Source organism: Aplidium turbinatum, chromosome 1 (genome assembly GCF_918807975.1).
Source record: "Aplidium turbinatum chromosome 1, kaAplTurb1.1, whole genome shotgun sequence".
Lineage (NCBI taxonomy): Eukaryota > Metazoa > Chordata > Ascidiacea > Aplousobranchia > Polyclinidae > Aplidium > Aplidium turbinatum.
The window spans coordinates 20,495,555-20,522,359 of record NC_137472.1 but is presented as its reverse complement, the minus strand read 5'-3'; the positions used below and the strand labels follow the sequence as shown (position 1 = coordinate 20,522,359).

Sequence of the window (26,805 nt, the reverse complement as noted above, 5' to 3'; positions counted from 1 at the left end):
CGGTCCCTGATCCCGTTTTTACTTCCGATCGGAATGAGGAAAGAGTCTTAGAACCCTAACATAATGGTGTCTATTACAATCTGGGGGAATTCTAGAGAAACCATTTTAGTTAAAATTCTAGGGTTTCTAAAATTTAGGACTCCCTTTTTTGTTTTTAGTAATATGGGGAGGAATGAATAGTTCCAAAATAGGCAAAGGGAGGAACGCAACAAAAAAGGTTGGGAACCACTGCACTAAATGAAATAAATAGATTTTTAATCATTCATAAGTCTAACCAAAAGATTTGTTTGTTGAACTAATTTTTCTTCATTTCAAAGTATTTATTCGTTCACATTCGTTTATTTATCAAAGACGCGGGTATAGCTGATGTGGTTAATGAGATAATGAGTGTCAAGTTGCCAGTTACAGGTTGAGTAAGTCATGACGTCATTATTGTTGTGGTGATTGGCAACGGTTAAAATGCGAATTTGTAACTTTGACAGTAGCTGATTGTTCTCACAGTGAGATTTGAAAAGCTGAAATTATAAACTCTTTTAACAATGATCGTCATACATGGACCAAGTCAGGCCAAGGTTCTTCAAGCACGAGGCGTATACTATACACAGTCGAGCATGCCGCAAACTAGTAATGTTCGCGAGCTACAACATCTGCTAATTTATCAATAAGCAAAAAGTTAAAATCAACAGCATAGATCGGATTTTTAAAGGGTATACAAAAACGTTTTTTAAATAGATATACTGTACTATGAATACGTTTTGAAGTAGGGTTGTTTTCAAATTTAGTTTTTACACAAGCTGCAGTGCATAAGTTTAAAGCCGATTTTAAATAATAAATTATTTTTTTTTAGTCAAGCTGATACTGCAATTGGCTTGTTTCAGCTTGTTTACACAGAAACATGTGTTGGTTTTGATATTGTGTTGACGTCATGGTTTATTGCTGGAAACAAGGTTTTGGCAAATAAGCTCAAAGCAAATGCCGCCTTGTAACTGAACCTTTTTTGGCACCTGGCAGATAGCACACAACGATAAACTAAAATACTAAAGGATTTGGTGCATAAACTAAAGGATTGATAGCTGCACTATCGATCTAGTCATAGTGTTTATCGATTTGAGATTGTTTAACAAACAAGCAATGACATAACTATGTTAATTAAGAAATTAAATTGCTAGGTATTTTTTAAATTAATTGAATAAAATGTGGTTTTGTTTTTGTCATTGTTCGAAAACAAAACAGTGGATAGTTTTTGTAACGAGAATGTTTTCTTGGCCTTTTCTAAGCAAAAACATTTCAAATATTTATTGAAACCAAACGAAATTTCGTCTTGTATCGTTGCCCACTTAAATAAGGTTATATCCTTCCTAGTGCGACGTTAATTAATGCTTTTAATGATTAAAGTTTACTAGCACCCCATCTCTCATATGGCAAGAAGTATTTTGATTTTGGAAATGACTTTGGTATATTAGGTTCACTAATATAGTTTGGCATATTTAGTGGTTTAAAGTTTAAACAACCAGTAGAGGAAATAAACAAAACATCGCGAAAACGTGCCAAATGGAGCAGTCTATTGGTTGTGTTCAACGCAGCATATGATTTGTATTTCAATAATAATTCAACGTGGAGTTATTCGAAACGTTTAGATTTGGTTGAAATCGAATGCAACAAGTATTGTATCTCCACTACTTAACGAAACGAAACTGCTTTTCCGTCGAAATAAAACGAATGTGAACCAAGCCAAAAAGTTTTTGATCGAACTGATTCGAAATATTTATAAATATTTTTGAAAAATATTTTTGAAATTCAATTTGAAATAACCCTTCTGGATGGCTTACTTCAAACGGAATGAATTGAGAATCATCATGCTTCACAAGGAACTTGCAAACAGTGTTGCATTTAAAGTTTCTGTAGCAACGCAGAGTGAATTGTGATATTACAACACAATTGTATTGTCATTACAGGTTAAATTTATGTTTTATACAACCTCTGCTTACGCCTGAAATTCAGTATGGTTGCTGTGTTAACGTACTTTGACAACCCTGTGTAGGAGTTATATACTTGGAGTATAGTGGAGAACAGAAAGCCGCTCTCTTGCCAAACGAACTGACCAGTCTAGATACAATCCGAGCCTTGTTCGTTCACTCCTTCCCCGGTTTGCTAACCATGCCCATGTTGGAGCCGCAGCGCCACGCTCTCTTGTTGAAGAATAAGAAGAATGGAAATTTTGAAGAGATAGAGAACGTGAGGTAATAGCTTGATAGACCTGATGTTTGTGTTTACTGTTTTTGATCCACTTTGGTTCATGCTTTACTTTGGACAAATTGTGAGTATTTATCAGCTGTAACTATAACTAACCTGCGAATCTGAATGTAGTTGTACAACTGCAGACAGTGGCACACCGTTTTGACTTATATACTAATGCTCTTTATTGCCCCATTAGTGTTGTTAAAGTAGTAGCTGTTATATTGAATTTCATCGATTTGATCAGGAATTACCACAATTATCACTTCATTGCTTTTCAGTCGAATCAAAGATCGTTCAGTCATCCGTGCCCGCCCTACAGGCATTCCTACTCCCGGTAGTAAGAAACTTGTGAATCTACCAAAACCAAAAATATCTGCTCAAAACAATCGAACTTTTGAGAACAAGCCACAACATCAATCAGCGGAGAACGTATCTGTGGCCGAGCGAAATCAAAAGAACCTTTCCCAACATAAGAGCAGCTTGAAAGCTCCGGTTAAATCTCTCATCCGTCAATATCAGTCGGCACCAAGCTTGATTAAGCAAGCTGTAGTTGGTGGCAATGGAACAGATGCAAAGGCGAATAGTCGGTTGCCACAGAAATCTCTAAATGGTCCATCTAAAAATGCTAAAAATAAAGCAGCTCCTGACCCCCCACCTCGTGCTGCAAAGCCAACCTTGTCTCCTAAGCCGAGTGTAGATGCCATGCAATCAAACACTGGAAGCCTTCGGTCTGGACACGGGCTTGGTGGGGGTAGTGTTTCTCAAAAAGGTTTTTCTTATGTTCGAACTGATTCGCCTAAAGGAAGGTATGGCAGCGAAGATGGTGTTGTTGACTTATCATCAAATTCCAACACGATACAAGCACTAAATGGCTTAAAACCGAAAGGATTGACACCACCTGCCTCTACTTCACCAGTTAATGATATGATCAACTCATCAAACTCAACTTCATTGCCGTCTCCTGATTCGGGAAATGTACAGCCAAGCATTCTACAACCCCGCCCGAAAACCCTGGCCACTCAGCCGCGACAATATGCGGGAAGCCCAATGGCGTCACAAACCAAATTTTCACCAGTAGCTGGACAAAGTTCGCCATCATCCAGATCAATTGCTTCCAAAGGACTCCAACCTCGATCGTACAGCATTAAACAGAACAGCCCAAAATCTGTGACGCAGCAAAATGAATTGCTCTTTCGAACGACTTCCACTAATCGAGAGCAACCTGATAACAGCAACTTGTCCACATACACAAAATCACCAGAAAGAAAAACGCATGCTCATGATTCAGGGGCATCTACTAGGTTTTGTAAACCCAAAGCTACTCCGAAAAGCCATCAACCTAAACCCTTTGCAATACCTGTTGTTCCTGTAGCTTCCATTTCACAGCCTTGCACATCCACCTCGTTTCACGAAGAAGACATTGACTCTTCAAATTCTGTCATGCATGAGTCGAATGGAATTGCTGAAGACAACGGATTGAGTGGGCCTGGATGTCACGAGTCGTCAGAAAATGAAAAGAATCATCAGAATGGAAATAAAAAAGGATTGTTTGGACTCAGAAGACTTGTGTCCAACAAATCTAGCACTAAATCAAGTCAAAATTCTTCTAAAGAAAAAGTGACCAGTGACAAACAACCACAGTCAGCACAATCACCACAAGCTACACGGCCACACGATGCTAGTTTGTTGTATAGTTCATCCATTTCTGCCACGCCTTTGAAGTCGACCTCGCCAAACCCATCGGAATCCCGTTTACGAATACCAGCCCACAAAATTCCTGGAAAGCTTGCCCCCAAACCATCTCCTATTACTTCACGTAAGGCTTCTATCCCTAAAACAGAGCGGCTGCATTCTTTATTGGTTCATAAAACAGAAAATGATGAAACGGAACATAAGGAATCAGCCATGGAAGAAGCTCCTCCAGTTTCTCTTTTTAGCTCTCCTTCCTCCGATGACGACAAAGATCCCGGAAGCGAACAGAATTCGTCATCTTCTGCGAATATTCCTGGTTTGACAGGAGTCTTGAAGAACTCCAACCTGGTAAAAAGCACGTCTGCATCTTCGATTTTGACCGACTCCGGGGCAAGCAACTTGTCTGCTACTTCTTCACTGAGAACAAAAAAAGTTTCTTTCCAAGATGATGTCACAGTGTGTGACGCGAATGGCATCAGTACTTTCAGTAATGGGTTACGCCATTCCGACTTAGGTTCTGGTTCTCTCTACACAGGCTGTGAACCTCAGCGTGTTTACGACCAGTCCTTGTCACTAGATGACAATGAAGCTGATTCATATCAGGGGGACAAGAACGAAATAAAGTGGTGGAAAAACGGAAACTTGAGCAAAAGCATGGTAGGAAAAGGTGCAGGAAACTTTAGTGATCGATATAGGCCAGCAACGCCTAAAATGAATGATCAAGACGTCCTTATGCCGAACTACATGCCGGCATACTCGTATCAACAAGGGCCACAAAATGGCTACTCGCCTCGTGTCAGTCATCAGTCCGCTGTGGCTGCAGCCATACAAAGTATCAGTGGAAACCCAGCGGCTGCATCCGCTGCATATGACAAAAGTTCGATGGTAGCGAATCGTAATCAGCTTCCGCAAGATTTCGAACAATTTTCTGTATCCTGCGCTTCTTCTGTTCCTTTTGCCACGCGGCAGCATCACACAGGACATGACAAAGAAGAGTGGTACCCGCTGCAGCGTCGATCATCCGCAGACGCCAGCTTGAAAGATGGAGCGGAATCTACAATTGCATCTTCTAACCATGCATTAAAGGACGTTGCGTCTGCTATCAGCAAGCCTGAAAGCGGCAAAAATGGAAAGGAAAATGAAGTTTCTTACTTTCAAACTCAAGAAGCTCCATCTTCTCACATTCCAAACAGCGACTACGATGCACCGCCGTATTATGAATGCTGTGAACCGCCTTCATCTGCTGCTCTCTTGCCATCATCTGACAGCGACCACATCCACCATGCGGATCCCAACAGTTTGCATTCAAATCAACAAGGTGTCGCTGAAGAGGTAACCTAATCTTCAAATAGTTTGAAGTTTCATTTTTAGTATCACAATGTGGTCTTATAATGTGGTCAATGTGGTCTTATATCACAACGTATCACAATGTGGTCTTATATTTTTGAAACGAACTACTACAGAAAAAGTATCTAAAATAATACGATATTTATTTATTTAGCAGTCATCATCGAGTCATTCTTAAGTTCATCTAAACAAGGGTTACGTATTTATTGTTCGTTTGATCACATGGTCTGAAAGAAAGAATGCTCAAATGATACAATTCAACGCTGTCCACTGTTGCAGTTACGCAAACGAATGAATTCAATACGTGCTCATACGATTGTCGAAAAACACAGTCCCCAGCAAAGACAGCTTGTTGTCACTATTTTATTATGTGATCATCGCCTCACTGTATAACTTATGTCAACAGATGTAATTCTAACGAATTTGTTTGTTCACAGACTCCATTGCCCAAATCGAACAACTCTACAAACGCTTCCTCCAACCCCAACACATCCTTAAAACCGTCAGGAAGCAAAATGACAGTAATGGAGCGCCAACTTGCCGACTTGACAGGCATGGTCGAATCTATCATCACAAGCGTAAGTTGTTGTTTGTCCTTCTCTTTTTATTTAACATTTTATCGTTATTTCTCAGCAACAAATTGTAGAAAAGAATAGACAAGTGTTTCGCCCATGAGGCTGGGCTCATCAGTATCGCACCACTGCTTTATTGAACTGTTACCGTTGTGGAAAGAAAACAACCAAACCAGCAAACGCCAAGAAATCAATGACCAGCGAAAGCAACGGACGACAACTTGTGGCATGAAGCAGTGGTGCGATATTGATGAGCCCATTCTCATGAGCGGAACATTTGCCTTAGTTAAATTAGTGCACGGTTTTACGTCTTTTGTTCCCCGTATTGCGAGGGTTGGACGTCAGTAAATTTCGATCGGGCTTGATGGCGGCTTTCCACGTACTCTTATTTTGTACATTGACCGCCACAAGGTTCTCCTTTCGAAAGTCTTATTGTTAATCAGTTTCAACGTTATGGTTAGCGAAACGTAATTGGTCTCAGTTCTAGTGAGTACTCAGCCTTGTGCTGACTGCCAGGTAGATCGCCCCTTCCACATAATTTTATCGTTTTGTTGCACTTTTTTTTGTATATTCGTTATTCGTATACGGAAAATTTTTCAATGGTAAAACATGGTTGAATTGTGAAGTGTTCATTCATTGATTGGCACCATAGTTCGTGCATCGTTGTTTTGCCGCAATCGGCGTGGCAGTGCAATGCTATAATCTTGTTCTTCAGAACGACAGAGTGCAGTCGCATAACACTGGTCAATTAGTATATTTATTAGGATATGTTGATTTCTAAAATTATGATATGCGCTTGTTTCTTTTTTCAATTTGGTCTTGATGCTTTTATACCTCTGACTAGGAAAAGTGTTCTATTTTCGTGTTATTTTATATACAGTATAAGATGAATGTACTTGTTACTTCTGACATTGAATGTGCGATTTTTCCCATTGATTAAGAATAGTAGAAAAAAATTATGGCTATTCCAATAGAACGACAATACGACATCGCCATCACCCATCAGTATTCATCAATCTCAACCGGCGACAGGAAAGAATGCTTATTCATTACATCCTGGTCACCAAGACATGAGTCAACCAGACATGAGGCAACAGCTGTTGAAACTCCGCGAAAGTGCCCACGAACTTAAAGAACAACTCCAAGCATTAAAAAAACAGCAGGTAGGCCTATATTCCTTTATCCGTCGATATGACTGTTCATCATCATCAGCCAGTCATGCCACTGCTGGCAGATGGCCTCCACATAATATGTTTCCACACCATTCTGCCTTTCGCTGTTCTCGTCCAGGTGATGCCAATCCTTTCTTTATTGTTATCCCGGACATCTTCTTTGCGGTCTCCCTGTAGTTCTTTTTGCATATCTTGGTGTCCATTCTGTAGTTATTTTGGCCCATCTGTTGTCTTTCATTCTTGCTACATGTCCGCCCATTGCAACTTCAGATTTGTTGCTGTTTCAATGACATCTGATATGTGTTTTGTTTCTGATAACTTCATTTCTAATCTTGGTCTTTTCTATTATGTTTTTTATTATTTTTTTCCGTGTTCCTTTGCGCTGCTGCCGGTTTTCTTGTTTGATGTTTTGTGAGTGACCACGTTTCTACTCCAAATGTTAATGTTGGCAATTTTACTCTGTCCATGATTTTTCGTTTTAAGCTAATGAGAATGTTCTTTTCTTTTTGACGATATGACTGGCTGTTACCATTGTGCAAATCAAGAAAACTGTATTCGGTGAAATCGATTTTTAATATTGTAATCAAACCTACATAATAAAACACCCAGATATTAATCAATTTTAGTATCGTATAAACTTAAACTCATACATAAACTAACAACATTAAACGTTAATGCTGAGACGACAGATGCGTGAGGCAGTTCAAAACTAACTGTCAGTTTTAAACTGCAGTATTTCTTGGTTAAGATTTTTGTAACCAAATGTTTGTTTCAGCGCTTCAACATGGAGCATATGAATGATGTTGTCAACGAGAAGACGCGGGACTTGACGCAATTCATTGCGTCTACCGCTGGCGCGCAGCACCGTCCACTGCGCATGCGCCGTATTCAGCTGGACCAAGAGCGCCACTCGTACGGGATGAAAGCCACACGCACAGAGAAGCAACTGTCTGACGTGGAAGCAGCTGTGGAGGAACTGAGAAATGAAGTTGTGGAGAGAAGGTGAAATCTTTCACTTGTTTTTGCATTATTTCAATGTCTGATGATAACAATAATGAAGGTGAAGCTTTTGATTTGGCTTGAGGCACGGTATCGACCTCAGCTAGAAAAAATGTCTCTTTCAACATTGATTCAATATCTTCAGACGTCAAATCAACTAAAAAGGACGACTTTTGTTAGATAGATTGTTACATTTCTACTTTTCAAGTGATTGTCTCTTTCGTGGAACGTTGGTCGAAGAGTGTCGTAGCCACGAGATCGTGCGCTGTTGGGCGTGAACTGATGTTTGTATCAAGAAATTCAACGCTTTTGCAAACCGCTGGAAGTGATATCGATAAGAAAAAAAGGCTTTGAACGTTTTCTTTTGCAGTGGACACTTCACAAACACTTTCTTTTATTGAAAGTAGGCTAAATGAGACGATTTTTCTAAGATATAATTTGGCTACTCTGTATTCTGTCTTTGATTCAAAGGTCTTGTTATGGTGCAGGTGGTGTAGTTTTTTTGGCATTGCTTTACTCCAAGATATCACTTTTGTTTTTATCGTTGCAGATGTCGCGTAAACGCTCGTGAGGTGGAAGCTTTGGTGTTGCAACTCAGCCAAGCAGGTCGAACAGTCGCTCAACTTAAAGGTTGGTTTGCATTTGTGGCTGTTGGTGCGTTTTATTGTTCTTTCACAATAACTTAGTCTTGTTCTTGATGGCAAGCATGTTTGTCATTAGTTCTCATCGAGGTATTCAAGCATTGTTCATTAAGTATCCAACATGGCAACACTACAGTATATGGGAGTGATCGTCTTTTCGTACATGGAAGTTAACTTTGCTTCAACAAAAGAAAGTTTTCAACTTGAGTTTAGTTAATAATTGCCAAATCACTAGCAGCCAACAAACTCTGAGATTGTTGACGTTTCGTTGGAATTCCCCTTTCAATGCGTCACGTCCGGTTTTGCGAATGTGCCAGTAAAATCTACCTATTTTGCACATTTCCTTCATCAATGGTCATTCAATTGTGGAAATTTGCTTGAAAATTTAACAGACAGTGATAAAAATATGCACTGGATTATGTTGCATTCAGTGACAATTTACCAAACATTACACTCACAGAACTTATCACACGTAGATGATAATCGATGGATTGTGACAATGTAAAACAATATATACATTTGTAATTTATCAAGATAGTGATGTATTTACGAATACTCGGAAATTGGAGTTACTGTCTGGAATTTCCAACATTCTTTCTAAACGGTAGTTTCACAGAAATCGTTAAACTCTTCTGCTAATCTCAATGCTTGATGTGGTTTCCTCTTCAATTGCAGAATGTTTTTATTAAAGTATCGAAATACCTCAGTGCCTGTTGTAGACAAGCACTTCAAAGCCGCCATGGTGGCATGGCCACTAGTGCTTTGGAATGCGAATTAATTTTCAGTTTGAGATTGATATTCCTTTTTGTCGTCTCATCTCTCTCGACGCCGATAGGTTGGTTTGTTCCTTCTGAAAGTGACATTGGTCGCGTGTATTGATTGTAGGCTCGTTCGTTGATAGTGAGCTGCTGTTAAATAGCTCATACTTTGCTGCACCATTGGAAGTCGCACAGATATGACAAGGTCTTGCATTTTGTGCTCGAGACCCACTTTTAGCCTGCTCAAAAGAAACCGCTCTCATTTATGTTGCCAAACCCCTTAGCTCATTGCAGTAGGCTATGCTTGGGGGTTCAGTCATGGGCTATTTGAATGCCGTTGTTTGAAACCATGAAAGTCTGAAACCGAACAAATTATTTTGTTAGCTTTATTTTTTACTTCATATCTTATTGCTACTGACAATTTGAAAATTTAACAATTTTTTAAGGTTATAATTTCGACAAACAAATTACAATCTTAACAACATTCCTCATTCTATTTTTACAAAATTTTCATTGAGCCTTGCAAAAATTTCATTCACCCGAGAGTGAACGATTCACCAGCTTAATAAACACTTATTTACGATTACATTTGCAAAACGGATGACTCACAAGCTTCGTGGTATATCCACTAAGATTAGCTGTAGGCTATCATGGATCATATTTTATATTTATAGAAATCTGGTCGTGCGTGACTTGTGGAAAGTAAAATTTACTGGCGCGCTATAACTCTAGAACGTGTAATTTAGTTCAACCCCGATATGTGGCCTTCAACTAACACAGTGGTTCCCAACCTTTTTTTAGTCACGAGACCCCTTTCAATAAGTTTTCAATCCTGCGGACCCCTGTCTAAAAATTGTTCAAGAATTTAATCAGAAAGTTTTTAATGCATAACCTACTACTGAGGGATATTTATTGTAACATCCGATATACACAGAATCGGATCTAAAAAACAAAAATAGAGAGGCACCAGATTTTCAACGACTTAATAATTCTTATAGTATAGCCTACTGTTAAAAACAAGCGATTTCTATGTCGCTGGTGGTAGGTCAATGAAATATGACCAAGCGAGCGTTTTTTTTTTTGCTAATTGGGTAAAATGAAATGTTTTTTTCTCCGTTTTGGGATCTGGGCCTGCTTCTGGGTACGCCTGATAGCTGCTGAAATTTTAATAAAATAAAGTGTCTTAAACTAAATCTACCACCACACTTGAACGTCCAAGGAAAGGTCTGCAGCATATGAAGCCACAAAAACGATTGGAAGCGATAATGATAGTCTGTCAATTATGATGAGAGTCTGTTGTGAATCATTTTTTATTTATTTTTTTCTTCTTTCGTCGCGCAATCAATAGAGATTTAAAGTAGCCTACATGCAGCCTATGCCAAGACAATGACGAACCCCTTTACACTATCTCACCGACAGGTCCGTGAACTCAGGTTAGGAACCTGTGAACTAACACGTGGCTATTGTTTTGTTTTAAGGTTTATCAAGTAGATTTTTCTTGTCATTAGTCTTCTTTGCGGTCAGCAGATTAGACTTATCTTTTTCAAATTTTGTATCAACCTTTTTTGCACTCCTGTAAACAACTGAGCTTGGCAATGGGCTCTCGTGTCTGATGTTGCGTATGTCATTACTGCGCATCACCTGCTAAAACTTTTCAACAGTATATTTAGTTATGACAATAGCTCGGTAACTTTGTTATTTGACGACATACTCTCACACCCAGCTAGCAAACCAGACCTTTTTACATTGATGCAACGTCTACGTTTGTAAGTACATCGCTTTATGAGAGCAGTCTGCTAGCTGGGACAATGGCGTAAATGATATTTCAGCACAAACAGTGACCGATCAAATTGCCATCGGAAAGCATTTGCTAAGAACATCTTCACTATTTGTAAAGTGCGCAGGGTATGCAAATGGTTCTGCACGTTACCATCATTTGACGTTAAACTTTGTTGTTACAACGTTGTTAGATATGCTTTGTGTTATAACTATGTTAAACAAACAGCGTTAACTTTTAAATTTCAATTGCTGCTTTTAAGTACCAAGTACCATGGTTGAAATGCTTGTAAGTTCGTACAGAACAGAAAGAGAAGTTGACGTGATTTGTTTCGTGTGACCAAATTGATATATAGAATGTAATAGATGGAAGCTGAGAGAGATTTCAAATGGTCTCTGTTTGGCATGTACTTCACTGGTAAAAACTTTTTTTCAGTTAATTATATATTTCTTCGAAGGGAAACGATTGGATGTTTTAATTTATTTTCAATATTCAGTTATAAATCTTTCTGGCTATATTAAAAGAACGCACATCGGTCTAGCACGACTTTGAATCAAGCATCACGAAGCTTGTTTTGTACTAAACCTTTTCTAAGTCATTCAAAACAATTATTTGAAGGGAATTAATAAGATTGGCTAATTATAATCAAATCAGTAAACTTGCAGACAAACGAAGAAAACTAAACTTTGTTTTGGAAATTTGAAAGAAATATTGAAATCAAACTTAGAATTTTCACCTATCGTCTTTTGTAAGGGCAATGATCGAGGTTCGAGATAGGTATATAATGTTTTTTTGCGATTCAGCGAACACAGTAGCTACAGATTATGTTTGCTAGTAAAGCAAGGTCATGATAGCTCTCTTCAGCAAGCAGGCTTTCGTGAAAGCACAACCCACAACAAGTCGAAAGCAAAACAATTCTAAACATAAACACAGCAGAATCTTTTTCATACTACGGTGACTACAGCCCTGCTACAGCCCCACTTGATTTTGCAACTAATGCACAAATTACTGTAATGGTATCGTCGGAGCAGATTTGTTGCTTGTGAATTGGAGTAAAACTTCGGCAAAATCAAACTCAGACCTTTCCGCAACTAGGGCGTCTCAGACTGTGGCCTATCACTCATTCTTTTTTAACAGAGAAATTATGTAACTTTGTTGACGATATTTAACGGATATCTGTCTAAGTGTGTTAATTTATTTATGTCATTTGGTAAAGTGAAATGAGTCCCGATGTCGGCGATATTTTAGATATGAACTTACAATTCAAAGTTAAGATTTACATTGAAGATTAAAATTGATAGGGCAATCTCAAAACCGTGTTTTCATATTGCTTGTGTGTTGCCTCTGAAAGCTTTAAATTCTTTTTTTAAAACCGTTACGAAATTGTCTGTACTTAATCTTCTCCATTCCTCAGTAGTCATTGTTTAGTCAAAATATGGTAAAGTATTTTCATTTGTCAATATCGTGTGGTTCAAATATTACGCAAAGTATAAAAATAACAATTTATTACGTCACCGGTAGACACTGCAATGACACAATTTTTGCATGCCATAAAAAGTTCGGAGGTCGCGGCTCTGTTTAATTTAGTCCTGCCTGGCACCGAATTAGGCTTGCAGTGCAAATCAGTTGTTTGATGTATGCACATTGTTATTTGGCTGTTTAAACAACACGGTTTGTTTGTCAAGCCCTTCAAACTAGCGTCGTGGCCACAATACTGAAGCGTTGCAAGCCCACTGAGATTGTTTAAATTGTCGTTGGTATTGAGATTGGAAACGTGGTGAATTAAAAAAGGAGGATATACTTAGCGAAACAAATCTTTTAAATACTGACTAACGAATTAAATTTGTACATAGCTGCAAATCACCAAGCACTTGAGTTTTATATCAAGGTTGATTATTCTATGATTCGGAATAAGGTTACTAAGCTGCATGTTTACGTTGCAAGACATGATTCAGTTTTAATCGCTTTATGTTCAAAATCATATAAATTCCTCAGTGATCCGCCTCCAGTTGGTTTGTTGCAAGCAGCTTAATGCTAACAAAAAAGATTAGGCTACATCTAAAAACAGCAGGAGTTTTGTGCTCATAGAATTAAGCGAGTTCTAGTTTTCTTTTAGAATTTATTGATGTGGAATAAATAACAAAGCGATGGAGTTTTATCCAGAGTTGCTTAACGTTTTAGTGCATTTGTAATTGTATTGATTTAAATAATTAAAAAAATCTACCGTGAACCACTGGGACAGACAAGCTACTTAATGAAGTAGAACGCTCAGCTACCTTCATATAATGAACCGATTTTTGGAAAATTAGTGCTTTCAGTTATTGAGCTTATGATTACTCTCACGCAGTGGTGATCTCGTTTGATCGATTTGAATTAACAAGTTCTGGTTTTAACTTCGGATAGCTTCCTTTTGGCATCCTATTGTTCAGAGCTTTGTTGTAGTAAGATAGTTTTATTTTTACATATTAGTTAAGATTTAAGCAAATGTTCAAGTTTACATACATAACGTAAAAAAGATTGTAGTCCATAGCTTGCAGTGGAAAGAATGGTGGAAGATCGCTGAAGCTTCTGCCGTGCAGTAGTTTTTGTTTAGTTTCATTTTCTCGATATTCTATGACGTGGTGGATGAAATATAAACTTTAATCACGAATAGAAACTTAAATTTCACTTTTTTATTGGTTACAGCTAATAGAACGTCATGTTGGGATGAACTTGTTCATTACTTTAGAACGAGCCACTCGATCAGCTCAGAAATTTGACCTTTAAATATTCGGTTTCGATCCTTGTTGTTTAGGGCGAGTGAATAATAACACTAACAATAATGTGTATTTTTGTATAACGCTGCATCCATCGCATACGCATGTTGCCCTCAACGCTTCCAAAGGCATCGGTTAATGCAACATTTTTCTGAGAAGTGACCGCCGAACAGTTGCCTCTATGTTCCCGAACAGGTCATTGATAGAGCAACAGTTTGTAGCTGGATTAATGTCTGGCTCTGAACCGTTGTCATTTGGGTGTCTGCAACGTGATTTGACGTTGCATCAGTGCGCGCTGCTTATCATCTGCTACTGGGCAACCCACGCATTGCGTTTGCGTTATTTCGTCGAGCGCAGCAAACCTGTGACGTCGCAAAGACTTCTGCTGACTATATATAATGACAGTGTTGCACTGAATACATTTCAGTAAGCAAGTGCACGCTCAGTCAACTGCAGATGCTCTCTGTCGTTTTGCCTGAGGGGTGTTATAGGCTGTTGTGTCAGTAATGGGTTGGGCCGAAAATTGATTCTCTGTAGTAAACACTAAACAAGCGTTGATTGTGAAAAGAAAAAGTAATGGCAGAGTTTTTTGTTTTCAATATGTGTTTTTTCTTTCTTGATGACTTGTATTGACGTTACTAAAGGCAATTTGACGATGCGAAAGCTGGTGTACTCAGTGCAGTAAGTTATAACTTTGCTTATGTTGATGCGAAATTCAATGCAAGTACAAAGCAGAAAGAAAATAAATTTGTTAGTATGAAGGCATTTTTGTGCAAAGAGTACTGTATAAAAAGTTGATTTGGGCTTACAGCTTTGGTAGATGAATGTGTTTCCTCACTGTTGGAACAGTTGGATGTTAGCTGGCAACTTCACCTATTTGCCCTTGCATCCCTTAAAAACATTATTTTGTCAGTAATTCCTCCAAGTCGATCACCAACAGCTTCTGCAACGGTGATTGAAGTTAACACAAGGAGAAACTGTTTTCATAGTTTATCTGCTACTGTGGTTCCTTTAGCTTTGGCAAAAAACAGGCGATGAATATAAGTTTTTATTGGTTATTTTTGCTACGCAGCTTTGTTTTTTAAGTTATTACAAAAACCTTATTGTGCAAGTTGGTCATGAAATCGCAGCGCAAAATTTCACCAACCTTCTTACAAAGATTACGAAGTACACCAAAACGCATCAGACATCGTTTCAAGAATTCGAAATCGGAAGATACTTCAGATGTTCCTGATGTAAAATCGCCAAAAATAACTTTCATGAAAGAAACTAACAACATTCTAAAGAAAAATACGGAACATGAACAGCATTCCTTCAACTGCAAGTAAGTTCACTATTTTGTATTTTGCAGTTCTGGTTTCATACATTCACACGTTTTAATTGGATCTATCTTTTTTCTTTCTTTTTTTCGTTGCTTAACTCTAATGTAGAGGCACAGTTATTTTTGTATCATTGTATTTTAAAAAATGATCATTGATCATCAATATTGTTGCAGGTACTTGGGAAAGCGAGCTGTTTACACGTTGAAGCCTGAAGATTGTTATAAGTTTGCACTTGACTTAGCAGACTCACTCTCAGATTCTTCGAATAAAGTCACTTTGGGCCTGCAACCAAAATATTTGGAATTAACGTATCAGCCTGCGTCTCCATCTGCTAAACAGAAATTAAAGCTATCCCAACAAGCCAGTCTGTCCATGTTCCGACTAAACACCGCCTCTAGATCGAATAGTAGACCAACAAGTGCTTACATCGAAACCCCAACTACCGTGTTTGACACGTCATGCAGACCGATTTCCACTGATGACAGTATACTATCCTCATCGTTTGGAGCTAATGAATCTAATAATAATTGCTCTAACTATGGAAGCTCTCTTTCTCCACGTGGTAACTTTCTTGAAGTGAATGGCCACAGAGAACGAAGCCGCACGTTCAGTGGGCTACCTGATAATAGCCAGTCTCCTCTTCCTTCTCTTCCTGATCCTGAAAAGATTCTGCTCCACGAGATTGCTTATTGCGTAACAATCCCTGAACGACCACGTATATTTTTACTGACATCTAAAGGTAGAGAAGGTTTAATCTGCAGAGTTTTCATGTTTGGAAACAAGGAGAAATCTCAGGCTATGAAACTGGCACTGGCCAATCAATTCAAAAATTCGTACTTGGAATGGCAAGCTAAAATCAACCGACGAAATCGACGTTTATCATCAATAGATGATAAGTCTGATCGCTCACTAATGTCCTCAACTAAGACCTCACAGACTCCTGTGTATTCTGTCTTCGGATCTTCGGATCCATGCCGCCAGACACAAAACAAAAATTCTCCTTCAGAAGAAGCTTTTTCCAAAGAAGAAGATCTGTCAAGTAGTGACGATGAAATTTTTTCTGCAACGGAAAAGGCTGCTATCCATCGTGAATTTACAAGAAGAGCCTCTTGTTTGGCCAATCCCGAAAAACTCATTGTTTCAGATGTAATTTCATTTTGCCTAGAAGATGACTGGACTGACAAATCTTCAGAGTCTGATTCTACCTGATGTTGATTCGCTAACTGAGTTATCCTGATGCTGCTTCGTTTTAATTTGTGCTCACATGTTAACGTCATTGCTTGTGCTTATCACCGATATCGTGGATGGTTTAATCATTTTGTTAGTTTTAGTCTCTGGCTTTAAATTTTACCCCATTACGTATGGGCTACCAAATGTGGGATTTGATTAGTCACCATGGAGATTGCTTGATTTATCAAAAATCATATACAGTACAATGTTGTATTGTGGTGTCACGATACTTTCTTAGTTTTTACCATAGGCATATTATTTTTATACTGTACTTTTCTTTACTCCGACATACATTTACCAGATTAACGTACTGTAGTATCTATTCTAACAGGTAAAGAGTTGCATTTCATTAAACTAGCAAAGTGTCATTTTCTAAAAAAAAGCGAAAAAATAAAAATTCAACCAAATACAAACAAAAACTGTGAAATAGATTGATTGATTTCGTAACTTGTCCTTGCAATTACACAGCGCTATTATTGTCACGGTGTTTCTTGTGTGCTAACTCAAAGTGTAATAAAAATTCAGAGTTATTTCGATCAAATCTTTTTTGCCAGGAAAATTTAATGGTGAAATTGTGTTTATGTGCAAGACGTATTGATTAATTTACCAAAATCTATGTTTGTTATTTATTTCTTTGTTGAAATTTTAGAGTGACATTAACAGCTAACTATTGGCTATGTTGTGTCGAGAAGTGCTGAGTTACAGGGTGATTTTCAAGGAAGAGTTGTAGAACTGTCAAGCAAACAATCGCAAGTTGCCGATTAATTTGTTCCTGTCCACCAGGATAGTGACTAAATTTATTTTAGGATTAAAATAAAAATATAAATTTAGAAATTATTCTTCCGATGACAGAAGTTAGATTGGTTTTGGTTCTGCCATTAGTTGCCATATAGTTAGGCGAGTGATAACTCCAACAAGCATAATAATCTGGAGCGTGGACGTGAAAGCTATATCCACTACACCTCGCACGTGTGGATTGGGATGTGCTAAGCATAGAGGATCTCAATCATATCTTTATGAAATTCCACAGCAAATGCTGTAGTTTTTATTGCTCGAGATTACTGAAGCAAAAGCAGTTTGTATGGTTTCCACATGTTTTTGAGATTCAATGCAATCGCGCAAAGATGTCAAACAAAGTGACGAAACCAACTCCGATTGTATAGCCACACAATTTTCTGAGAGTCCAGTGTTGTTGCTGTAATTGCACTACTATTAACAACCAAATCAAATATACTTTTTTAAGATATGTTGCTCAGCAGATAAAACGTAGCAGTTCTGTTGTAATTCATGCAGCTACTTTTTAAGATACTTTTACCATAGTAGAGTGACGATAAATTCATTAATAAGCAACAGTGTGGAAAACCATCTGAACATTAATAATGACATCACATGTTTATATGTTTTGAAGCAAAGCAAGGGAAGATTGGTCTGATATGGACGAACCTTCTCATCAAATATTAATGTTAATACTTCTCTGTAATATCACGTTACTTTTTGCCAAAGAAATTGCTTTGCAGCGACTTGACTCACCGCGCAGTGATGTTCTGTTGTCCGAATCGTCACATATTGACGACGCTTTTTTTTGCCGAAGTATGCACCGTCGCCGCGGCACAGCAAAACACAATCGAGTATGACGTCATCACATACTTGTTTATTTTGAAGTGATATTTTTAACTTGTGAAATTTCATGTTGATAGTCGAAACTAAATCACCTGAGACCTTGCAGCCCAATCGTTTGAAAATAAATGAAAACGATGCTTTATCGTGATCAATAAATGCACTTAGGTATACACGACAAATCCATAGGCCAAGTTGTGTATGCTTGTATTAGATGTGCAACCAGCATGGTTCGCTCGTAGGAAGGGAAAAGATTTTAAATTGAAAAAAAGTTCATAAATCATGAATGAATCGTGCTGGATGGTTTGCTCTGATGACGCGAAGAACTTGTCAAGGAGTTGCCTTATCTTGTTGGGAATTTTTGCGTGAGCAACGTTAAGGCCTCCTGGCTACACTGCACTTTATTTTGATTGATGCCAATGGAATCGCCTGCAAGGGTTATTGTCAAATAATATTTTTTAAGTAATTGATATCTAATTTTTGTACAATTTCTAGTCGCCCACATTTAATTAAGAATCGTACATATTTTAAATCAGCTGTAGGATTTCAGGTTTCACAATTTTTAACAAAAATGATTCGAAAATGTAAAAACTTTGAAAAATATAGCATAGAAGCCCAGTTGTAACAAATCAAATGTTACTTTTTATCTGGAAATTTTTGGTCCATATTGGTCACTAAAATCTTCTATGTGGCTCATCCGCGGCTAGCAAATTGACGTCCATGCTGGTGATTGACCAGACAGCAGGGAAATTGGAAATATATTGCTTTACTACACACATCACATCATTCGTCAACATACTTGTCCGAAAATTATTTAAAAAATATATTCATAAATTGAGAGGCATCGACCGAGCTGAGATATTGTGATGCTGCGACATCAGCATTGTAAGAAGTCCTCGCATTTTGTCTTAGGTTCCTTTCCTGGCTTGTGCGAGGAACTACGGACCGTGGGAGCGGCTGAGACGGAAGTTATCTACGCTGAAGAGAAGTTTACTGAAGCGGAACCAAGCCGACTTGACGAGCAGCTGAAGAGGTGCCGACAACTCACTACCATCCTGTACACGCTGAAGAAGTGAGTGCTGTGAAAGACGAATTCAGTCAACTTCAAGATTTGATACGATTAGTCAAATTTAAATGAAAACATAAAACTAGGTAACACAAACGGATTTAACGCTATTTAAAAAAACGAAAAACTGATGGAATGATAAAGCTGTGGTCCATCTTGTTGTGGCCCACCACAAACATAAAACTGAGTAACGCCTATGGGTTCAACATACTTTTGTTTTCTATTGTTGTTCAAGCGAAGAAAAATATAGTTTTTAGTGAGTGCGTTGTCAAATTAAAAATTGTACGTCTAATTGTCATTTTCTTTTATATGCTTGTTGCACGTGTAAATTAGTTTATACTTAGAAGACACAACGTTGTATTAAAAACGTTTGTAAGTTTATTTTATTTATGCTATGTCCGTATTTTTGCCGTGTGAACAAAAATAAAAAAATAACGAAACCCATTGACGTTGTTCAGTTTTACATGTCTGTGGTACAAAAAAACATCTAAAAAGATAAGTTTAAATCCGCTTATGTGGCTTTTTTTAGATTACTGCATTACAAGATGTGAACTCTATCAAATCATTAAATTTATATAGATTTTAAATAGATTTTATTTAGAAATTTATTCATTATAAAACAGAACACGATCTAATTACGTTGGCTCAGCGCACGAACTTGGCAACTCTGTGAAACGCCTTGAGGCGCGTTTATTCATCACGTTTCATATGTTAGTTGTTCACTATGCTGCTAAAGATGCTGTTGTGTAGCCTCCAGCTGTTTGTGTGCCATTGTTCCTAAGTGCATCTCTACTATGCATATGCTTTTCACTCCCAAATCATGAACAAAGTCAACGATATTTTACGTCTTTTACGTAGTGTTTTTTTTTCATAATAGAAAAACTTTACTTCAAAAGTTCAATTACGTAAATGAATCGTCGCACGACGAATACCATGTTAATTTAAGTGTGTTGTCTTTTTAGTCGTTTGTTTGTCAATCATCGGGATAACAAACTCACCCACAATTTATTTCTGTGTCAGTTTATTGAAAGTGACCAGCACTCAGACTGAGAACACGTCATGGAGACATATGAAAATTTTATGCAACGTTTGCGCACATTTGGATGCGTCGCTGTTGTTCATTGGCTGGTTGTTGTGTTTATTATAACGCTTATCACAGATGGCACGACATCGTGACTTTAAGCTGCATCGTTATGACGAGGGTTGTTGGAATTTTTTGCTTGTGATTTATATCTTTTGAAAAATTCTTGTCTGCTTCTCACTTTACTTTTTATCTTTGATTTCTTTAAAAGTTAAAAAAAATTGAAATGTTTACTATTTTACGGCTCATAATCTTTCCAGACATTGTTGCTTGTTTGTCGTTGACACGTTTCTTGTGCAGACTCGCAACTCTACAAGAAGCCAGAAGCAAAACCCCCACATCGTTTAGTCAGATCCGTCCAAGCACGCCGAGTCAGAGAAGAAGAGCATGGGAAGATCCCAACATCGGAAAGAGGAAAGTTTTAGAAGACGTAAGGAAGATCAGAGTGGATCACTTGAGAAGGATGGAGAGTATTCAGGTTTGTGACGTCAGCATTACATATCCTGCACTTGATGTTGGATCAACGTATTACTTGTTGTGACGTGAAATTATGCGATAGAAGTATTTTTAACTTTTGAATATGTGGAAATCCAGTCTATAAGTTGCAAATGAACTCGTCAAATTTTAGACACTAGAAATTTTTGTTAGTATTTTTATTTGTATGACGTGGTATGAATGCAGCAACTTAATTTTGTTGTTCGAAATACGTGTATTATCACATGTTGATGCGTTGTTGACAGACTTTTAAACAACAAAATATGTTAACTTTGGTAAGACATGTTTAGAACTGTCTGTTATTTTATTTTGGACAATCAAGCACGTTAGAAACTTGCCTGCTTGGAAATTAGACAATAACTCACCAAATTCGATTGATCATCATTCTTAACCACACTTGATTTAACGTCGTAATTGATCAAAAACAGGATGCTGAAGTTAGTTGGCGGAGAAGACGAAAATTCATTCTTGAACATGATTCTAAAAAACTAGAGAAGGTGAAGAATATTCATCGTGGAATTACATTCGTAATAATGCTTCATAATATCGCTGCTGACAGATGTCTTGGCATGAAAGCGTCAAATGATAATTTTGCTGATAATAAAGTTAGTTGTCATCAAGCATTCTTGATAATCCACCACTAACACCTTACTCTGCATGATGAGCATTATATCCGGTAATCTGCATGGCTAGTTGCCTTCTCTTAGCACTCATTTCATTTTAGCATTCCTGATGCTTTAAAGCGGGTGCCGCTTGTACCAATCTCAGCTTGCAGCGTAATCGCTCTCGCTCTTCGCGTAATCGCTCTTCATGCATCGTCATTGATGACGTATGTGATTGCTATTGCTCTAATGCCGATAAGCCAACACTTTATCAATAGTTTAGATGATTTCGTGTTTGGAGTTAGTTGCAAAGCACTTGAAGAGGACCAATCCACCAACCTTGTGTGCTCTACTCAATTCTATAGTAACATACGCGTTGCAAGCCTCGCCAATGGTTTATTTTCCTTGTCGTCCATTTTCGTTCTGTTTGAAGGGCGACGACGATACTCGCCGTGTTTGGCATCAAACACCACCTCCGTAGACCAGGAAGTTTTAGAGTTTTCTATTTCGTTAACTCTGAGGTCGAAATTAATTTTGTTAACTGTAGGACGTGAGTTTAACTTTCCACCAACCATGAACAGCTATTGTTTTAAATGCAACTGATGAAATTGACCTCTGAATACTTCTGAGTTAAGTACCGTTTCCTTTGTGTCATTTCAACCTCTCATATTCAGATGAAGTTAGTCAAAGGATGAATCGTGGCAGAGTCATTCACATCTCTGGACCTTTATCCTTCTCTTCCTTTTCTTGCTTGTCGTCCTTGATAAAATTGAAATCTGTGAAACAAGTGAATGCGATCGAAATTTCAGTGACTTAACTGGAGCTTGCCGGTAGAAGTTTATAGTTATGTTTAAGTGTCCAATTTGTTAATTATTCGCAAACTTTACGGTATTGTTAGAATGGTAGTTCTGATTGAAAGATAGATGGCGCTGAGTCACGGTATTGATACAACGTTTTCTTCAAGCTTGTCTCTCTTTGTTGTTTCCACTTATTGCAGATGGACGACAGCATGACTTATGCACTCTTTATTGACCATTGCGGGCTGCATGACTGTATTTTTTGTCAATAAAATTACATTTCTTTGTATTTTGCTGATTTATTGCCGACAGACTAACTCTTTATTTATTGTTGTTTATTAGGCGTGTTTTTTTTGTGGCACAAATAACTGAAATTAACATTTCCCATTGCGTGTTCCTTGTTCCATCTGATTTCCTGATGGTACAATATTCTTAACAGTAATTCCTTGTATGGTTTACCGGTAAAAGTGAATTAGCAATTGAACAAAACAGAACATCAAGAAGTTTACTCCTTTAGTTGTAGTGATACTGGCAGAGTTGGGAGCAATTATTCTTTAGTATTTTTTTGTAAATGTTACTTCAAACAACTTCTAAAGTTGGCAGATTGTGTAAATTCCCCTGAATGGTCATCTTACGGCACTGTGTCAATGAGTTTTATTCCACCAGGCATTGGAGATGGCGGAAAAGGCTTTGAACCGCACGAACTACATTTCTCAGGTTGAGAAGAGAAGACGAGATCACCTCGTTGAATTGTATAACAACCGTGCTACGATGGAGAGAACACACGAAAGCAACTTGACAAGTAAGTTCACTGTCATTTGTTTGATTTCCATAGCAAACATCGGCTTCTATACTGACATCACAAAATCGTAATAATGAGCGCACTATATTAAAATTTACGGCAATTTTTTTGAGAAAAAGTCCAACCCTGCTAACTCAGATAGCGGTGAAATTGCCCAATGTTTTTAGTAAAATAAATTTTTATTTTGTTGATTTACACCACTGTGTTTCTTTCTGCTACTGTTTCACCTGCTGGTCTGCAACGGAATTTTTAGATATGCTGATATTTAGTAATACGTTTACGTTTATCTGTTTCCACTTTTTTTGTGCAGCATCAGAGTCGAGCTCTATCGAGTCTCTTCCACCACCACCTCCTCCGCAAGGTCATCCAGAACATAGTTATGCACTCAATTTGCCACCACATGGATATCAAAAGAGTGTGCATCCTAGTGGAATGCTTCCTCCTGAGATCAAACTCGCTAAGTCGGCAGGAGGATACAGAGGCATTCAACCAGAAGTTGGGTACATGGCTCCTACAAATCGTTCTCATGATTTTGGAAAAAATCCTTACGGAAACACAGGTTCTCTTCCACGGTATTCCAGCCATAACCGTGGTTACGGGATCCCTGTGGCATCCGGCAAACAAAATCCTGGGTATCCCATGACAGGAGAAAACTTTTATCCAGGTAGACAAACGCCTATTCATCTCATGGAGAGATCACGTTCTGTCACTCCGCAGCATTGGAGGAATGGTCCCATGGCAATCGGCCAGTTTACAGGTACTTTTAAGATACACATCTCATAGTGTTATTCTTGTGACACACAACCCACTTTGTGATGCCAGTGCGCATAATTAATGCAAACCGCTCTTTTCTGTGATCTTGACTTAACTCTGTGTTATAGATGATGTATTGGACGGAAGAGAAATGAGTGAAGAAGAACGCGGACGTTTATTGGAACAACAACAAATGAAAAACATGGAAAAGAATCAGAGATTAAAAGAACAGTACACGAAACTCCAACAAATGCAAAGACAACAAAGAATGGTGGTGAAAAATTTGCTGATGATTTTTTTCTAATTAAAAAAAGTGTCAAGTTTTGATAGTGTCATGAGTAAAAAGGCGTGATTTAACTTTTACAACCACAGTACAGCTTGTGAGATAGCGACCATTTTCTCAGAGCTTAGATAAATTTGTTATTTCTGTCAGTCATTTTGTGGTTCATTTTGTCAGTCATATTTCTATGAATTGTATAATTATGTCGCTTATTCGATTATATAGCCTATAATACTTCAACCTTTTTGACTTCGTTCCCATTTTCAGTGATTGTAATGTTTTTGAAAAACAGGTCTCTATCTGCAATATATATTTTTAGTGCTTTGTGATATTCATGAGACAAAGATAATGTTGCCAACCTCACATTTTAGTTTTTACAAAATTATCGGTATTCTGGTGCACAACGACGTACTATTATAGCGCAATGATACAAATTTAAAATATTTTACTTTCACTCAGGCGTTGAATAAATCTACTCCGGAGTCGAACAGACGCATGCATCCTGGTACCTACCAAGCCATGGCTGTTGCACCTTCCGCAAAGTCGTCTGACGTATGATCGGTGTCTTTGAATCGTTGTCATGGCCCAACGTCTTCGGTGGTTTTCCGTTAGTCTGGTCAGTGTCAAGGTTTCAATTGGTTTCGCAGAACTTATTTGCACAGAAGTTGCGGCGGAGAGAAGGAATGAAGATAAAAACGAAGTAACATCGGAGAGATTCTGAAATGAATTATTACTAAGCGACGATCGAATGTTTATTTGCCATTTTGTTGCATAGGGGCCTTGCAGTATCTAAAGTTGTTTTTTTTTTGTTTTTTTTTACTCCTAGTAGACGGCACTGAATTAAAAGTCAATGAAGAATCTGGTATCGTTTGTTTCTTAATTATCGTTTGCCATCGCTAACTTTAATCTTGCAAATATGCACTGTATGTTTCCACTCGCTTCCATGTTTAATTATTTTTGTTAATATATTTTCTATATTGATAGAATCGTTACTTTGCAATATTTTCATTAATTAATTCAATGACGTGTGTTATGAGCGAGTTCTCATTGACAATAAATGAAATTATTTGCTGTCGAATTCGTGTTGCTCCCGTGAGATATTTATCACCTCCGCAAATGTATTTCGTATATGGAATGGAGGTTAATGCGCAATCTGAAAAAATGTTTAATATTTTGACTCTGCTGACGCAACACTTTTTGATGTTGGCTATTTCGAATATCAACATCTGTGTTACCGATACGACATGGAGATCTGTAGCCTATAGGCTGCACGGGCCTTTGTGCAAGCTGGGAATTTGGCTGAAGGCCGGTCTTCTATGCTTGGTATCATTAAGAATTGCAAGCATAAGTTGTTGGCCTGAGCAGTAGTTGATAAATATTGTGTTTGTATCAGAGTTGGATCAATTACACAGTTTTCAGTTCAATTACATCATCAACATTTTTAATTACATTACGATTACATTGTTATGAGATTTTCAAATTACAATTATTTCCAAAGCAATAAATGACACGTTTCAATTAGAAGATTTAATGTTTCAATGATTTTTGACAAGTTGATTTTATCAAAGACAAGTAGAATTGCATTTGATAAAGATTCGCTTGCAATGTGGAAATTCATTTTGAATCCCAACAAGCGGCTCAATCAGAGTAGGTCTAGTGATATCACACATATAACCTACGAAATGTAGCCTAGTTGTAATTTGGACAATTTTTGTTTTAAATATAATTACAATTACACAAAAACAAACAGTCTCGATTGTAGTTACAATTACAGTCAAATGTATAATTGATTAGCCTACATTCAATTGATCCTTCTCTAATTTGTGTACATTTTCAATGCTTTTTTAAACTAATTTTATGCTACATTAGCATGCAAATATTAAACCAGATGAGGCACTTTTGCTGGAAATTCGTAGAGCATCTTGTAGCGAGGAAGGATTTGTCATTTTTTAAAGTGATTGCTGTGAGTGACCACAGTTTGGTTGCTCATAACTATCATTCAAAAGAGATATAAAGGGCATGTAGCCGAGAGTTTGAATAAAAATTACACCAGCCTTCAGTCAATAGGCTACTGTGGTTTCGCAGACCTGTGTATACGTTTAAGGTTAATGTGCTATGTAACAACTTTGCATCAAGATATTGCGCGACATGAAGAACGTCGACTAAGTCAAAAGCGAACATCCTACACGCATCTTTGTTGTGGTATTGTGATGAGATGGAATTATTTTTTCCTCAAGATCCGCTGTAGGCTACTAGATCACTGGTTGCAGGCGCAAATCTAAGAGTTTTTTTCGGGGGGAGCCAGAAAATTTGAAAATCAATTAAAAAGAAAGAAAAAGCTAAACAGATATGAACAATGATACTACGACATATACGATATGCTAGAAAATAGACATTAAAACAACCATTTTCATCAATTGTGATGCCGAGGGACTAATATCAGCTGTTTAGAAGCATATCAAACCATTTGATGCGGAAACATACAATTTTTCACAAAATTTCGGGGGGGCCCCCCCCCATAAATCCGCGCTTGACTGGTTGGCTATAACAAATTTTGTTACCGTAGTCTAGATCAGTGGTTTTCAACCTTTTTGGTGGAACAGAACCCAATGAAACATTCCAAAAGCTCGAGGAACCCCTGTTCAATAATTTAATTGCCTTATGCAAAAAACATCGTTTGATTAATTAAATTAAAATACTCATATGCAGATTTATTTATGTAGCCTACAATAAAAATACAAACTGTAAAAAATTACATTTGTTCTCATAAAAAATTCAATGAGAAACTTGAGCCTGGTGTTTCTTGCA

The 26,805-nt window shown here is 37.7% G+C and overlaps 2 protein-coding genes across 2 annotated transcripts in view; both read left to right on the top strand.

Annotated features, from left to right (window-relative positions):
- LOC145788187 (uncharacterized) overlaps positions 1–25,887 on the top strand; it is a 37,988-nt gene extending 12,101 nt beyond the window's left edge. Inside the window, exons 3-15 of the mRNA XM_082599878.1 lie at positions 2,042–2,240; positions 2,517–5,262; positions 5,715–5,855; positions 6,824–7,012; positions 7,797–8,023; positions 8,571–8,650; positions 19,034–19,193; positions 20,569–20,746; positions 21,192–21,260; positions 22,829–22,964; positions 23,275–23,721; positions 23,846–23,991; positions 24,457–25,887. Coding sequence (XP_082456004.1) covers positions 2,042–2,240; positions 2,517–5,262; positions 5,715–5,855; positions 6,824–7,012; positions 7,797–8,023; positions 8,571–8,650; positions 19,034–19,193; positions 20,569–20,746; positions 21,192–21,260; positions 22,829–22,964; positions 23,275–23,721; positions 23,846–23,991; positions 24,457–24,555 — 4,817 coding nt within the window. The 3' untranslated portion in view covers positions 24,556–25,887. The remainder of the gene's footprint in view (positions 1–2,041; positions 2,241–2,516; positions 5,263–5,714; positions 5,856–6,823; positions 7,013–7,796; positions 8,024–8,570; positions 8,651–19,033; positions 19,194–20,568; positions 20,747–21,191; positions 21,261–22,828; positions 22,965–23,274; positions 23,722–23,845; positions 23,992–24,456) is intronic.
- On the top strand, positions 15,034–17,503 carry LOC145769479 (uncharacterized). Its single transcript, XM_082581128.1, has 2 exons — positions 15,034–15,276; positions 15,448–17,503. The coding sequence occupies exons 1-2, from the start codon at positions 15,071–15,073 to the stop codon at positions 16,481–16,483; spliced, it is 1,242 nt and encodes a 413-aa protein (XP_082437254.1). The 5' UTR covers positions 15,034–15,070; the 3' UTR covers positions 16,484–17,503.
- Positions 25,888–26,805: the final 918 nt, after the last annotated feature.

Bases quoted from the DNA above. Each gene is read 5' to 3' on its own strand.
- LOC145769479 (XM_082581128.1), top strand. From the start codon at position 15,071: ATGAAATCGCAGCGCAAAATTTCACCAACCTTCTTACAAAGATTACGA. The intron at 15,277-15,447 runs GTAAGTTCACTA...ATATTGTTGCAG, and splicing joins CAGCATTCCTTCAACTGCAA to GTACTTGGGAAAGCGAGCTG.